The 17,613-nt window shown below is 31.3% G+C and overlaps 1 protein-coding gene across 7 annotated transcripts in view; it reads left to right on the top strand.

Annotated features, from left to right (window-relative positions):
• LOC134686744 (synaptotagmin-1-like) overlaps positions 1-17,613 on the top strand; it is a 65,065-nt gene that overhangs the window by 38,090 nt on the left and 9,362 nt on the right. For 5 of the 7 annotated variants that reach the window (XM_063546465.1, XM_063546462.1, XM_063546461.1 and 2 more), the window contains 4 exons: positions 6,304-6,485; positions 7,006-7,131; positions 14,542-14,709; positions 16,889-17,065. In XM_063546465.1, the coding sequence (XP_063402535.1) occupies positions 6,304-6,485; positions 7,006-7,131; positions 14,542-14,709; positions 16,889-17,065 (653 nt within the window). Of the gene's footprint in view, positions 1-2,591; positions 2,632-5,066; positions 5,184-6,303; positions 6,486-7,005; positions 7,132-14,541; positions 14,710-16,888; positions 17,066-17,613 lie in introns of those variants that run through there. The other 2 variants (XM_063546467.1, XM_063546468.1) reach the window with 2 other exon arrangements.

Raw genomic sequence — 17,613 nt, 5'->3', positions numbered from 1 at the left:
AAATGCAGTATTTGCCTGAACATAGATCATGTTCTAAAAAATAGAAAAAAATGTCATCTTTTTATGACTTTAAAGTTCAGTGCCCTTTAAGTATATTATTGCCGTACACAAATTATACAAAAACTTTATGGTAAATGTAACATTTTGGCCTAGATTTTATTTATTTTGATATGTTAATTAAGGTCTTTCCCCTACGTGAGGAAAGACCTTATTGTTTTTCTAATGTTTTTTTTTCTTTTTCTTTTTTTTCTTCCAACATTTGTTTGACAAGGCCTCATCCCCTTTCTGTTGAAGTTATCAAGACCAAATATGGATCATTGATAGACCTCATCATGAACTTTTACCAGATGAACTTTTGTAGGATTTCATCATCCCCTTTAGAAGTTATCTCCCTTTTATTGATTTTTTTCAACATGGCCCCCCTTAAATGTTTTAAAAGATAGCATGACTTTATTTGGACAAAAGTTAGATCTCATCATGATGTGTTACCATATGAGGCTGCTAAGGATTTCATCATTCCCTATGAGAGTTACGTCCCCTTGAAGCAATTTCTTTCTTTTACATTTTTCTCAAAAAGTATTCAAGATAGAATCGATTTGAAAACGGCAACATGTACAAGACCAAATGGCAATGATAATAAACATATACAATCATTTTGTTGTTAACCCTTATAAGGAGTTATTTCCCTTGAAAAAATATACACAATTTTTGAAAAATTGTATCTCTAGAACCGGAAGTCGTAAAGACTTGGGACCTACACCAATAATCTTAAGTTCATGTGACCTTTAATTTGCACCCAAGGTCAAAGGTCACCAAGTGCAAAAAAAAATTACGCTGCAATTTCAAGCTTGCATATTAAGAAAACGATAAGAGTTTGCTGCATACTTACAGTGTATAAAATGTTCCTCTCGACGAGCTCTACATTTGATACACTGAGCTCAAAAGAGTCCGACTGTCTGTTCAAAAGTTACGACGGGATGATTCTTAAAAGTATAGTATTGTGTGTATATCTTTTTAAAGGTAACAGATATCAACCTACAATAAACTGCAAAGATGATCAGTAGTTCAAGACCTTCAATTTGAGGTCAATGTCAGGTCATGATGAAATTTCACCTTGACCTTCACATTATACTATGACCTTGACCTTGTGATATTTGAAAGGTCAAGTGGTCCTGAGTTGAATGGTGATAGTCCCATGTCTCTAAGACTTCCGGTTCTCAAGTTTTGTATTGCATCATATATTTGATGATTAATTGTGACCTTGGTGAACTTTGAAATTGTCCACATTCTTTTTCTATAATGTTGTCCTTCAACTGTAGATCATTTATAATTTAACAGATTTGAGATATCTATTGTCGTTTTAGAGATAATGCAGTTTGAAGTTTTGCGAGCGGATGCATGTATTTCTGAATCATCAAGAGCTTACCACGAAAAATGTTTTAGAAATTGAAGAGGTTGACATAGTTATGTGTTTGACCAAATACCAAAAACATTCCATGGAAAAAAACACCAAAAAAAATCAATTTGAAATTTTCATGTTTTGCATTGACTTTGTAAGTTTCATAACTTCTATTTATATAGTTGATATTGCATCATTATTTGCACTTTGTCAAATGGGGTCATCTGATATATCAAATTGAAGGTCTTAATGAACCCTACTTAAAAAATGAAAATTTTAAACACCCTTTTCATCCCAGGGGGAAGGGTGGGGTCATTTAGTGCAAACATTCAAATTTCTCAGATGGTAAGGTTGTCGCATATCAAATGAAAGAACATAAAGCGTATATTTCAAATTTCAAATTGACGTCCCCCAAAAATTGGTTGGATGGGGTCATTGAGTGCAAAAAATAAATTTTCTTTTACGATAGGGTTGTTGTATATCAAATGAAAGGTCATGATGTATACATTTGAAATATCAAATTCCCAACCTCCAAAAATGGGTTGGATGAGGTTATTAAGTGCAAAAATCAAACTTTTTAAAACATGGCGATGTCGCATATCAAATGAAAGCTCATCTACCCTGTGTTACATATATCATACTTCCGATCTAAAAAATGTAGGCGAATGAGGTCATTAAGTGTAAAAAGCGAAAAGTTACAGAAGGTATGCTTGTCGTATATCGAACGAAAGGTCGTACAAAGAACATTACGAAAACATCACTTTTACAGGAAAGACCTTTCAATTGTTTTACAAACAATTGAGATACTAGTTTTAAAATATTTTTGGTTCATGGTGCATGAAATGTTGCATCGACTCCATTTACAAAATGATTGTTTGTAGGCATTTAACTCTAATTGATGAAAACTAAAACACCTTTTCAGGTAACTTAGGTTCGTTTTAAGTTCAGTTTGTTACATCCTTATTTATGTTTTTAAATTGCTTTAGCAACTTACTAAAGATGGAGGATGTTTATAAAGTTATATAGTTTAAAGAAGTTTTAAGATGGAAATGTAAATTCATTGATATGATTTTAAGAAGTTTTAAGATGGAAAATCTGAATTCAATGATATGATTTAAAGTATAGTTTAAGATGGAAATTGTGAATTCATTGATAATGATTTAAAGTAGTTGCTTATTTTATATAATTTAAAGGAATTATTACTTCAATGTCTACAATACTAGGACAGGAAGGTCAGTTTATTTGTTTAATTTATTACTGGGGTAATAGGTGGGTGTGTGGTATAAATAGTCCAACTATTGTATCATTAGCCTGTCGACACAGGCGGTGAGTTGGAACCTTGCTCTAGGCAGGTCCTCGGAGTCGCCTCAAATCTTTATCAACTTACTAGGATTTTCAGTTTTCCTTCTAAAGGAGGGATAAAATCGCTGGGCACTATGACTGCCTTCACCAATAAAGCCCAACAGCCACAGTATCATCCAATAGTTCTGAAAGTGGTGTTTAACAACAATTACACAGGTCATGTCTCATTATTTAAACGTTTTCTTGGTATTGTCAAGTTGCTGTCTCATTTGTGTATGTGTTTATGTCCTACATCTTTTTATGCCCCACCTACAAGTAGAGGGGCGTTATGTTTTCTGGTCTGTGCATCCGTCCGTCTGTCTGTCCGTTTGTCCGTCTGTCCCGCTTCAGGTTAAAGTTTTTGGTCAAGGTAGTTTTTGATGAAGTTGAAGTCCAATCGACTTCAAACTTGGTACACATGTTCCCTATGATATGATCTTTCTAATTTTAATGCCAAATTAGAGATTTTACTCCAATTTCAGGGTCCAATGAACATAGAAAATGATAGTGGGAGTGGGGCATTCATGTACTCAGAGGACACATTCTTGTTCATTTTATTACATTTCTATAAAACTTTTGAAAATAAAATGATTGTTTTCTCCTATTCCCTTATTTTATCCCAGATGTAGAATATTACCAGGGTAACAGTATACCACAATTTGCTATATTGACTAGTAGTCCGGCATTATAATCTTGATCCAATTAAAATTTTCAAAGTGCATGTGACTTTAAGTCGGTGCACCCTAATGGGTAAAAAAAAAAGACAGGGGTTCAACAATGTACATGTATTATAGGTCTTTAAGCTTTGTAAAATTACTTTGTTAAATTTTTTTAGTTGAAGTCAAACTTATATTTTTAGTAATTTATATTCTTAAAATGAAAAAAAATATATACATCGATTATAATAAACGATGATGAAAATTGTTTTTAAGGAGAGCAGAGAACTTAACCATTAAGGTGGTATGGGTGTCTTTCGCCATCTTGGATTGTAAAAAACAGAGAATCTAAGGTCCATATTTTCTATCAAATTAGCAAAATTTGATGCAAGTATGCAGATTTTTCATGTGTTTTTACATTTAAAAGATCCAATTTATAAGAATATAACTTATAAATATAAATATATGTACAAGTGTAGATTATTTTTGGTTGTTTTTAAATATTTTGAAATTGTCATTTTAAGGGGAGGTAACTCTAAAATAGTGCATTTTCTGTTGGATTGTTCATGGAATTTTCCTACTTTGTATTTTAGCCGGGAAAAACGCACGGTGACCCTATCTTTTCTTTTGATATTATCAAAGCATTGTTTGAAAGCTATATTTTCCTACTTTATTTTACAATTCTATCATTTCGTTTAGTTTCTATTCACAAAATGGTGTTTTTTCCTGTATAATCCATACAAAATGTGTCATTTTGTCACGACCCGTAGCTTGAAAAAATGCACGGTGACCTATCATTTTTATAATATTTTTCAACATGTATCAATAGATACTACATTTTGGCAAAGTATGAACAAATTCTATCATTTTTATTTTAGACTCCCATACCACCTTAAGGGAGTTTGCTTCTCAGTTTCAAAGTAATTTTTCAAAACACTAGTTTATATTAATAGGGGATTAATAAAGGAATCCAAAGAGCAAAACAAATATATAGGTCACCGTGCTTGTTTTCGATATATTATAGCCATTGAAGTTTTGGGGGGGAAATGATCTCTCTTGACTTTTCAAAGCTTTATCATTGACAAGCTAAAGTCCTCAAAAACTATTAAAAAGTAATTAAAATTTTAAAAGACTTTAACAGACAGCTTATAATTATACCTGAAAAAGAATTATAAAATGAAAAATGGGGGTCGCCGGGCAAAATTTGTTAATGCATTCAAATGGATAAGACCAGAGGATTCCGAAAATCTATCCAAAATACCAAAACATAACATGCCAGCTTCCTTAAATAATTTTTACATTTGTAGTAAATTTTATTAAACTAACATGTTTTTTTTTATTTTGTTTACTTAAAATTTGTTTGAATAGGGGGACATAACTATTTTTGATGTTGATTTATATATACAAAACATATCCCATTAGAACAAAACTCACTCAGTTCTCAATTGATATGCTTGAGTGAATTTGATTTGATCTGTTATTAAAGTCAATATTTAAACATTTTATCTGTGCCTCTAAATGGTCTGAAGGGTATTCACTTTTGAAAGAAAAGTGTTCAGGTCTTTATTACACAACATCAGGACCTAATGTTTTGGATTATGTTATATTAGAGCACATTTAAATGTGTTTACAACTTTTGGCTAAATTATAAAAATAGATTAGATGTATTAGTCTATACAGAAGATTATATATAGATGATATATTAATCTTATTCTTTGGGTGTACCCTGCCAGGGTAATCCACAGTTTACCTAAGGAATGAAGCAATGTTTATGGTGAAACAACAATGTATGTTTATTAAGAGATATAACAGTTATATTTTCTGTTAATTGTGTTTTAACATTTTATTTGAATCATCATCTATAAGAGAGGCTGCCTCTTTTGTAAAATTACAATGGTCTGAGAATAAAGTATGGAGATCTAGATGTGGTATAATTGCCAATAAAGCAATTCATTGTTTCAGAAACTAATGGCCTATGGGTAAAATGATATATTCTTGAAATTTTGGTGAATGAACAATCGATTTTTTGGCCAATGACATATTACTTTATATTGATTGTTCCTAAACCAATAAAATTATTTTGGTTTACTTTTCACCCACAATGCATTAGATTCTGAAATGGCAAATCATAGGTCACCATAGGGCATTAAATCAAAATTCATACCCTACAGTCTGAGTTACATAGTCACATAAGCCATAAACTGAGGTCTGGACATAGCTAAATGTGATTTTATTTTTAAACCAAGAGCCTTATATATATACAAAAAAAAACAATCAGCAACCAGTTACTACAACCACTAAGTCTAGTACGATATAGTGAAAAAGAAATAGAAATAAGGGAAGCAGTACATCAACAGTGACCACTAAGTAGCAGACAATCAGAAAATAAACACTGAGGTTGTGAGTGCAAAGACTGGTGGATCTTGCATATATGGAACCTAGGGTACTCCTGCTTCCTCCGCCAAATAAAAAAATGTCTCCATGACATAGCTAAGAAGCTTCAAACAGAAAAAATCAATCAATCATGTACTTTTGGGTAAGGTACTGGTCAAAAGTAAATTTGAAGTTGTGCTTCCCAAATTTACCAGCTTCAATGAAAGTTATAGCAAAATATATGTTGGAACCTGTTGTTCAGTTGTTACTGATTGTTCATATGGGTCATAAGTGTTTCTTGTTTGAATGGTTTTACACTATAGTCATTTTTAGGGCCCGTTATGCCTTGCTGTTGGGTGTTGGCCAAGGCTGCTTGTTGAAGGCTGTTCTTTGAGCCAATAATGGTTTACTTCTACAAACTGTGACTTGGATGGAGATTAAAAATTAATGGAAAGAAAAATAGTCAGTCTGTGCTTAAATAGTCCTACATTCATCATCTATTTTTTTTATTATTTTATATTTTTATCTTTTCAGTACCAATATGGGCATTGATTTTGATTGGAGCTGGTGTGTTATTAGTGCTTAGTTGTTGTTGTTATTGTATATGTAAAAGATGTATCTGTCGGAAAAAGAAAAAGAAGGAAGGGAAAAAAGGACTGAAAGGGGCCGTTGATTTACGAAATGTTGCTTTGCTAGGAAATTCTTACAAGGAAAAGGTAAGGAGGATAAAATGAGGCAATCAATTTACAAATGTTTACTGCTAAAAGGAATGAAAACAACATTTAAATAAATAAATTAAAAATTGAAATAATTACATTAGCAGTACTAATTTTACTACACCAAATACTATATAAAAAAGAAGATGTGGTATGATTGCCAATGAGACAACTATCCACAAAATACCAAAATGACACAGACAACTATGGGTCACTATGCATATTTCTACAATAAATGTCTTCTGTTCCATTATGTCCTAAATACATGTATGAAAAAATCTATGCACACTATTTTCCTTTATAACTTTTACATATATTTCAAAACAAACAGATTTTGTCTATAAATCCATGACACAAAATCTCCACAAGCACTTACATGTATATTGCATGCATCATCTTTGAGCTAATGAGGCCTCAAAATCATCAGAGAAGCCTCCATAGGGACAATCAAAAATCATTAGACGAGAAATAATGACAAGATTCAAAACAAAAAGCTTATGTATGATATAATGTCTTCTAGGTACAACCTGACGTAGCAGATCTTACACAAAACATGGAGGACAATGAGGATGCAGAAAGTACAAAATCTGAAGTCAAACTTGGAAAGTTACAATTCCAGTTAGATTATGATTTCCAGAAAGGAGAGGTGAGTGAAAGGGAGATAATTGATACAATTTCATTTAGTAGACTTCCAGAAAGGAGAGGTAAGTATAAGGGCAGATAATTGTTACTATTCCAGTTAGATTATGACTTCCAGAAAGGAGAGGTAAGTGTAAGGGTAGATAACTGTTACAATTCAAGTTAGATTATGACTTCCAGAAAGGAGAGGTGAGCTAAAGAGAGATAATTGTTACAATTCCAGTTAGATAATGACTACCAGAAAGGAGAGGTGATTTTAAGGGGAGATAATTCCTATAATAATATAAGTGTTGAAATGGCCAAAATCTTATTTTCCTGATGATGACTTATATACCTGCAAAGTTTGTTCACAAAAGTTGTTCACAAAAGTCATACCATAATTTTGACCTGGATAGCCAAAAAAGTATATTTCAGTCACAAACTATTTTAAGTGCTTGTTTCATCAATTAAGTTGCATAAGAACATTGTTCTAATTTAATTGCCACGGTAACATTGATTTCGTTGTTTTCTTTAATTTCATTCCACTTTTCGGTGTCAATATGGATTTGTACTTTTGTATCAAATTAGGTTCTAATATAGAGTGAACAATTTTTCTGTCTTAATGGACAACACAGAAAAACATTGCTGTAAATTTAGTTATAGTAATGGCTTTACTGGAATAATATCAGAATCTAAAAGGCTTTTTGAAATTTAGTAGCATCTGGTAGACAAACAGTTGTCTAAGAAACACTAAATTATAAATAGATCATGTATACGCCATGGTCATTGCTTGTCTGAGTTTCTATTTATTTTGTAGCACTGTTTTTATGGTTAAGGAATTATATGATTCGGTTGCAATTTTTCCTTTGTATTTTGTCTTTTTATGATTAGGATTTTTTTTATATATTCTTTAATAAGCATGTCATGAAATTGCAGTTCTTAATGTGCACAGATATTATGAAATCACTACAGATGTAACTTGCTTAAGGCTATGGATTATGGTCATTGTTGAAGGCCATTCAGTTACCTATAGTTTCTACTGTCTTGGTCTGTTGTTAAGATATGTCTCATTGAAAATCATACCACAACTTCTCAATTTCATATTTATGGTATAATACACCCACAAAAAATGGACAACAGGAAACACAAAAAATAAGTGGCAAAACTACACTCATAAAAATCTCACCAACAATTAACTAACACTGGGCTATGCGGGGGGGGGGGGGGGGGGGGGGAAAGACAAACAAACACCTAGCAACAATACATGGTCAAGATAGCTTTAGATTATGACACTTAACAGCACTTTGATCACCTTAATGTACCTATAATTTAAAATAACTTATACTGTGAATTCAATTGTATTAATGGATACCAATAACAGCTAGGTAAACCATGAAACTAAATGTTCATCAAAACCAAATTTTTTATATGCTTGTATGCAGACTTTGGCGAAACCCTGAAATTTAAAATATATCCACGAACATGTAAGTTTCCCTCAATCAACGAAAATTGGCATCCACAAAAATAAATGAATCAACAGTAGTATGCTGTTTTTAAAGTTTGCAGATGTTATAAGAAAATTGCCACATGTGGCATAATATAGATTTTGTACTTTTATTTTTACATCCTGGTAATTTAAGCGTTCTCATTGTCAATTAAGATACAAACAGTTTCCTAAATTGGATTCCCAAATTTGATTCAATTTATTCGGTTTTAAATCCAGTTAGAAAGATAGGGGAGAGAAAAAATGGCTACTGATGATAAGTGGGTTAATCAATTATCTATGGGACCAAACATAATTTAGTTAAAATTCTAGGTTATTGCATTCTTTAATCTAAATTTCTCTTTCCTAAGGTAATGAATAGGAGTAATTTGTTTAGGAGAAATGAATTGAATCTGGTTAATTATTCCGTGATGCAATAGTTTGAGAATTAGAATAGATGTGACTGAAAAGAAAAAATTGGGATGTATTTGCCATGGATTAAGTTGGATGATAACTTTAGACGAATTAATCCCTGTTGAAAAACACGAATTCATTTACATTTAACAATCGACTGAAAAGATGAAATTTTTGTTGGAGTTTGCTGTTTTATTGATTGACTGGTGAAAACTCGTATGAAAAACATCAGTAAATTTTGAAATCAATAGATAAATTTTGTATGATTTGAGGCCCTGTCAACTGGAAGATATTTAGTGTATGTGTATTGAGTTTTTACGTCAATGTCGTGTAGTAAAGGAAAGTCATCACAAATAGAAAAATATAAATATGTTCAATCAATATGTCCTATGAATGACAAAATGGGTTCAAACAAATTATTATAGATGAAAGGAGATAACTTTAGATAAGACAGCAAGCAGACAATGAAAATTGATAAAAATATTTTTAAGACATAATTCAGGTTTTAATTATGCCCAAATCCATTAACCATACGGTAAAGCCTATACTCACATGATACTTAGCTCTTAGTTAAAACAAATAATGAGTTCTTTTTTTGTTATGATAAAGATTGGAAATTAAATTTTATGTTTATTTGGGTTAACAAGTTTTAAGATATTAAGAATTGTTTGGGTTAATGATGAAGATGAAAGTGATGACATTGATGGGTCAGTTGGGCTGGGTTTACACTTTTTTGGGGTGTTTTTTTTTTTTTGCAAGCATGTAAAAATTGAATGAATTCATAATCTATTTTTACTTCTTATTCCGCTTCTGTATAACCTCAGAAAGTGTAATTTTTCTGATGAAAGCATGCATTTCAAAACACATGTAAAGTATGATGCTGTGAAAAATTGCAACCCTTTAAAATAATGTCACAAACTAAAACCCAATGATTATTTTTAATAGGTGGCAGGTACGGTAAACTATCAATGTGTTCTACTGTTTTTTATAATGTAGAAAGTGTCATTAGCATTTCTTGAATACTGTACTTACATAAAATTTAAATTTGAAAATGTCAATCATTTAAAAATTACAAGTTTTGAATAATTAGATCCTTATTCAGTCAAATTACGCAGTTCTAAAACATGATATATGAATTAATAGTGATGTTAAACATTTTCTATTCCCAGTTTGTGATCATAAAACATGTACATGATTAATTTTCCAGAATACTAAGCTATTCATTGTACAGAATATCTTAATTATAATTGTTGGTTTGAGTAGAGGCGAGGGAAAACTAAAACTAGCTGGCGCATTCAATTGAGATGTAAATATTGGAAATTCCATTTAGAATTGATTGATACATACGGCCATGATGAATTCAGGAATATTCTTGTTTGGATATTAGAAAAGGGCTCTAAATACATAAATACTTGATAGATATCTGGTAGAAAGTAATCATATAATAAAAAATATTGATGGTTAAGTACTCAAGTAATTATAAGGGATAATTTGTATACAAGTTTTGTATAAATGGTAAAGAATTAATTAAAAAGTGCCAACATGAGTGATCATATTAAGATAAGATTCATTATCTATTAATCACAAATAAATTGTCTTTACATATAATTTAATTTTAATATAAACTAACTTCTGACTAGTTAGTGACTGCCAAAAACAGAATGTGTGGTAATATTTATATGGTAATATTTATATGAAGAAACTCCCTCATATTTTTTTAGTGTTTTTTGTTTGTTTTTTAGGGGGAGGGTGGGAGGGGGGGGAAATAATTATTTGAGAAATCCCCTGTCTTACTATGTTTGGGAAATTAAATTTGCAATTTCTAAAAACATGTGCATTCTGAGCTGCTCATGTTCTATGGTAAGAAAGAACTAAGTCACTGGTTGTCCAAGATTTTTCTCGGCTTGACCACACTAACTCTGACTTGCCATTTTGGTATTAAACTGGTCCAAATGTAGCAACAATGATAGGCTGAAGTGACCATTAAATCTATCTCGATCACCCCTGGACCACAAGGTCCATAAATTATTGAGTTTGTTCATAATGTTTCAGAAAGTATTTACTTTTAATGTCTTTTGAAAATTACTTAAATAAAACCTACTGGACAGTAAATAAACCACTTATTTACAGATTTGTTCCTTGTAAACAAAATTTGATTAGTTTAATGTTTTCTCTAACTACATACTCTGATGTGTATTTAACATTGGTTACAATCGTTTATACGATTTACGATTGAATACTGTCCACCTACTAATACAAAACAGAAAATTGATTTTACCGTGGTTGGTAGTTACGATTTCCCATGGTACATCATAAGTGAAAACAAATATCAGGCAATAGGTTTATGGACTTCTTCAAGCAAAGACTCATTGATTTTCTGCTATAAAAACAAACTAAGGTTTAATATATTACGGGAGAAATGAGAAAAATACGGGAAAATATATGTGTTATCGACTTTACATGGAGATAGGGAGTTTGTTAGGTGATGATCAATTGTGGTTTTATAGCAAGCAGACATGAAACAAATGGAAAATTGATTTTGATTTTTTTTTCAATGTTTTATTATTGTTAACATGGTTAAAAGTGCAATGGGAGATAATTTGAAGCATCTCATTATTAAGTTTCATTGCATTGTTGATATGAATAGTTTTCTGAATTCAAACTTTTATATTAATGAACTCCCAAGATGTCCGTCCGTCCAACAAATATCTTTATTCCCCTTTTTTCATGTTGGTGGAGGATCCAGAAATTTTTATAAATGGGGTCTGCTCTATTCATGCTTCAGTTATTCCCTATAGAATCAATCAAATTCTGCCAACAAAAGGGAGGGGCCTGCCCAAACACACCCCCCCCCCCCCCCCACACACACACACACACACACCCCTTCCCCTTTGGATCTCCCTTTGCATATATTATTAGGGGCTACTGAACTGATTGACCTTGATCATATTTCGTTGGTATATAAAGAGGACACCTACTTCATAATTGTATCTATAAATTACTCAAGGTTTTTAGAAAACTGAGTGATATTATGATATTAACTTCATTTTAAGAGCTTATTCTCTGCATATATATAGAATGTTATTTGATTGCCATGTCATATATCCTTTTGATGATGTTTGTCAAAGAAACACGAACTATCAATCCTTCTTTTCTATTTTTGATCTCAGTTGAATTAGAACTTCAATTTAACCAAACTCTTACATTTCTTAGAAATTGCGTCTTCTATTTTAGAAATCATCATATCTTAAATATTTTGAAACCAAAGAGGAAATGGACTATTTGGCTCTTATTTATGTTTCATCTCCTTAAAATTGTGTCTGCTATTTTAGAAATCATTAAATATTGAGAAACCAAAAGAGGAAATGGACTAATACCGTTCGTTTATGTTATTGATGTGTAATGTATGTTATTGATATTATAATTAAGGTTTGATAAAGATAGATCAATCCAGTCAGGGAAAAGTCAGGAGTGACGAGGAACTCAAATACATTGACACCACCATAAGGTTTCATTACAGATTTTATAATTAAGGGGGTCTCATTTGGGGGTTGGGGGTCTTATCCTGGATCCTGCTTATTGTTTAGTGGGAATCCTGTATCCCTTTATCATTGCCATAATTGCTCATGTAATTTCATGTGTCTCGCCAGACTTCGTTTCCCATTTTCATGCTTTAAATTATTCAACTTTCACATGTCACTCTTGAAAAAAAAGAGGCCAATCCCACATCATGCTTAGACCCCAATGAGACCCACTATGTAAAACTTTAATCATACTTCTTAGTGAATGACCTTTATCTCATCTTCATTGTATTAAACCTTTGACCCTTATTCTTATTAACTTAAGCACCTGCCTCTAGCAGCAGTTATTGAGTTATTTATAAGTTCTCATGATAGTGTTTGATTAAAATGAAGATCTATATGCTTGCATGATCATGAATTGATTTTACAAGATATTCTAGACCGAGATTTCCATTTTGTCTATTAATTATTTTATTCTCAATAATGCATCTCTATTGATAAATGTCCTATTTTAATCCGGTAAACATTGTACGTAAATTAGATTTTAAAATTAGCATTGATATAGGAATACAGACTCATATGTGAAATTTAATTTCAAATAGAAATTGATTTCCTGCCACCATTTATATCTATAAATAGTATGAAACAGATGAGAAAATGGACCAACGCCATTCATTTATATCATTGATTGTATAATTTAGTTTAGATCAAAATTAATGGATCAAGTCAGGCTGATGGTTTTTCCATATTTATTGGGAAGGGAATCGTACCCATCGCTGTTGTGGGATGGTTTCAGTGTTTGTTTTGCATAGATTTTACTCAATAAACTTCCAAACAAATACATTTGAAATTCGTTTTGGTCAGCGGGGTGTTATAGACGATGTTCCATTTGAGACAGTTTTGTTTTATGCTGTTATCATGGTTATTCTCTCAAGCTGGTACCAGAACAAGTAATCAGTCTAAAAAAAAAGAAAATCGTTACTGAATCGATAGATGGATGTTTAGCATACAGGTCTTTTGTCAAATTTAACAAAAGGAGATCTGGATCTTATGGAAATTAGACAGCAGCCCAATGACATAGAATAACAAATAAAAAAACACTTAGAGGTCAACAGAAGGTCATCAACAAAAGACACATGTTAAAACAATATGTCCAGCCATTAAATGACACTTGAGGAGACAATATTTATGAGTAAATTTAATAACCATTATTCTGACCTCAAATATGTCATTGCTACAGTGTTCTCTCTAGTCCATGGTTTCTGTTCTAGGAATAGAGGATACAGTAAATGTTTCATTAAATATTGAAGACTTTGTTAGATGGAAATCATTACTTTCTTGCTTATGCAATGAAGACTAATTTGTTCATGATCTATCTCTAATTTGTTGCAGGGCTTTATACCATTTATACCATGTATAGTAATATCCAAAAATCTTGGGGAGAATACTGATTATGATATGAACATGTACCATACTTAACATACGAGGAAAATTGGTGTCAGCCCACTCCAGATAAATTATTCTGACTGAATGTAGGAATATGAATTCCTTAAAAGCTAGATAGCTCTAAAGTCTTTGTTCACCTAAATTCAAGTATGACCTTTGATCATCATACCCGCCAACTCTCACTAATTGCAGGGGCTTTCCCCCATGGAGGCTCCCAAATGGAAATTTTGTTAGAGCAATTTTGTCCACTATTTTAAAGAAAAAAATTTAACAATGGCTATGAGCTTGTTAAAGCATGAAGAAGCCAAAAAAAACACATTAGAATATATTTGAAGGCCCCCTTGGAGATTTTGTAGGACTACAAAAACCATCTTTCACTTAAAACCATCATGGGCATTTTGAAAAGTTGGCAGGTATGGATCATTAAAAAGTTCAGTGTTAATGTGAATTTCCTAATTGATGTAACTACCAAGGACAATTTAGTCACACTGACCAGTATATTGAATATTTCTATTACTTTTTGGGACATAAGATCATTTTTTTTCAATATTTAATATAATTTTAATATTTTCAGTTGAGTGTTGGTGTGATACAAGCGGCTGATCTGCCTGGAATGGACATGTCTGGGACATCAGATCCTTATGTTAAAGTCTACCTGCTTCCTGACAAAAAGAAGAAATTTGAGACGAAAGTCCACAGAAAAACACTTAATCCTGTCTTCAATGAAACGTTTATATTCAAGGTATTGAAAGTATTTCTACTTGATAAATGAAAAAAATTCATCTAGAAAAAAGAAAGAATATTAGATACTATTTCCTTGCTGTGTTTCTTATTTAAGGAGAAATGAAAAAGATATCCAAGGCAAAGTGATATTCAAACTACTTAGTTGAAAAAACTGACAATTCCATGTCAAAAAGTTTAAATATTTGCCAACAGACAAATACAAGTAACAGTATATATATATAAACACAATATAGAAAATTAGAAATTGATGCATGCAAGTATTTCTAATCCTTAATATTTTAATCCAAAATGCAAGATTAATTCATTAGATTTGAAAGCATGTAACAGAATCACATACTGGATTAAATAGAAACAAGAGATTTGTGTATGCTGAACATGATAGACTTGTCACCTTAATTATATATTAATGTATTCAAGGCAATTCATTATTTACTGACTATTTTTGTTAAACAAACAGAATTTTAAATTTAATATTCACGCTTTTGCATAGATCATTGAATTTTAATTTTCCATTTATATGAATAAAAGGAATTGTATTCCAGTACAATAAGTTTGTTCCCAATGGGAGATAACTGTTGATTTAGGATAGTAAGGGGGAGGTAACTTCTCCCATGTGTATAATTAAAAACACAAATATCTAATGTTAGAACAAATAATAGTAACATCATACAAATAATGTAAGAAAAATAGCCAATTAAATCAGACTTAAGGCACCAGCTTGATGTAAATATGTTACATAAAGGTCACATTTGAAGGTCACAGTTCTCTATCATTTAGAATGGGAAATATCAGCTGGTTACATTATAGTTAAAACTGATGCAGGAAGTTTTATTTTCAAATGTGCAAATGTCAGATGAAAAAAGTTTTTATAGAAATATTTTAAGCACATGAACATGTTAGAATATTATCAAATTATTTAAGTCTATAGTTTTCCCAACACTATTTCAGCTTAATTTACAACATTATTGATTTAGGTTTTACAATTGTTTTTGCCTGTTAAAAGACTATGTAGATTACACAACAGGAATGTTAACTGCATGCTTGCAAGCCCTTGGTGTAATGTAGTAAAATTACTTTTGAAGAATTTGTAAAACAGTAGATAAACACTAGTATGTCACACTGGGAGTAGGAGTCTGAGTTTTGGGTCCTCAATGCTCTTCAGCTTTTTGCTTTAATAGGCCTTTTTAATAATTTTTTGATTTGAGTATCACTGATGAGTCTGCAGTGACACATCTTTTTATTTATTTATTTTATTTTGTAAATTATATTGATGAATAAACACCTACGTTGATGTTCAATTGCTTTCACATTTAGAAACGAAATCATTACAGACACACACACAGACTCATTTTCTAAAGCTGGAATTGTTTTTCACGATAAATGCATTCTAAAAAAGAATGAAACAGATCAATTTACATATAATTTATGTAAGTTGCCTAATGATTGACAAGTGTTTAACACCATGATGTCAATTTCTACATAATAACATTTAACTAAAGTACATGAGTAATTGCACTTTTACTATGTACCATGTTTTATTAGGAACCAATCTGATGGGCGTCAAGTGGAACGCCAAATTAGTCTGTAAATGTGTAATTATGTTATTATATATATTGATCACATTGAAATACCATATTTCCCTATAAACCAAAAAAAAATATATTTCAATGAGTGAAACAAAAACTACTGTAAAATCAGAAATTAATGCGAGGTTTTTATTATTGCGAAAAATGCGACAGAATTGTAAACACAATAATTCAAACTCGCATTTTGAAATGTTTTAAATAAATGAAACAGGATTTTTATCAAAATCATAAATTTTAAATAAAAATCGCATTTCAGTCTAAAATGACAAAATTGCAATAATAGATGCATGCAATAATTTCTGAATTTATATAAGTATTTTGCAGGAAAAATACATCTGATTATTTCTCTCCTCTGAAGAGAATGGGTGTTTACAAGATGTTGTCTATGTTGTTGCATCATCATAAATGTGTATTTATAATAGCTGGAATTTGGTCAAAATATGTTTGGTCACTTTGGTGTCCTTTAGCTTTTTTCTGCTCTTTCATAAGGTTGGTTGGTGTCTCTTTGACACATTTCCAATTTTCTTTATCCAATTTATTTCAATTCTCAAATTATTTTTCATTCTCAATTTTATGATTGTATTTTTTTAGAATGTACCTTATGCTGAGACAGGATCTAAGACGCTGGTGTTTGCTATTTATGATTTCGACAGATTTTCTAAACACGATCAAATAGGACAAGTACAAGTCCCTCTGAACTCTGTTGACCTTTGTCAAGTGATAGAGGAATGGAGAGATGTAGCTAGTCCAGATAATGATTCTGAAAAGGTAAGAAAAAATCTAGCATACCTGCCAACTGTCACTATTCGCTGGGGATTTCCATGGAGGCTCCCAATTTGAAATTTTGAAAGAGCAATTTTGTCCACAATTTTAAACAAAACAATTAATTTTACAATGACTGTAGGCTTATTAAAGTATGAAGAAGCCAAAAAACAACATTAAAATGTGTTTGAAGCCCCCCTTGAAGGTTTTTAGGACTATGGCACCCATCTTGCACGCGAAACCCCCATGGGCATTTTGAAAAGTAGGCAGGTATGATCTAGTAATGCATGATTCAAGAACTTTATTGACTTTTGAAACATATTTTAAAGATACAAAGTTTTAAATGAAAAAAATCGATTTTTGTGGGTTTTTTTTTTTTTATTTAACAAAAAACTAGCTCTTTTTAGTCTAAAAAATTATGGTTCCCATTCTAGATAGATATAAGAAAATGTGGTATGAGTGCCAATGAGACAACTGTCCATTCAAGTCACAATTTATAAAAGTAATCCATTATAAGTCAAAGTACGGTCTTCAACACAGAGTCTTGGCTCACA

Source organism: Mytilus trossulus, chromosome 10, assembly GCF_036588685.1.
Source record: "Mytilus trossulus isolate FHL-02 chromosome 10, PNRI_Mtr1.1.1.hap1, whole genome shotgun sequence".
NCBI lineage: Eukaryota > Metazoa > Mollusca > Bivalvia > Mytilida > Mytilidae > Mytilus > Mytilus trossulus.
The sequence above is the reverse complement of the archived record's forward strand: the minus strand, read 5'-3'. Positions and strand labels throughout refer to the sequence as shown.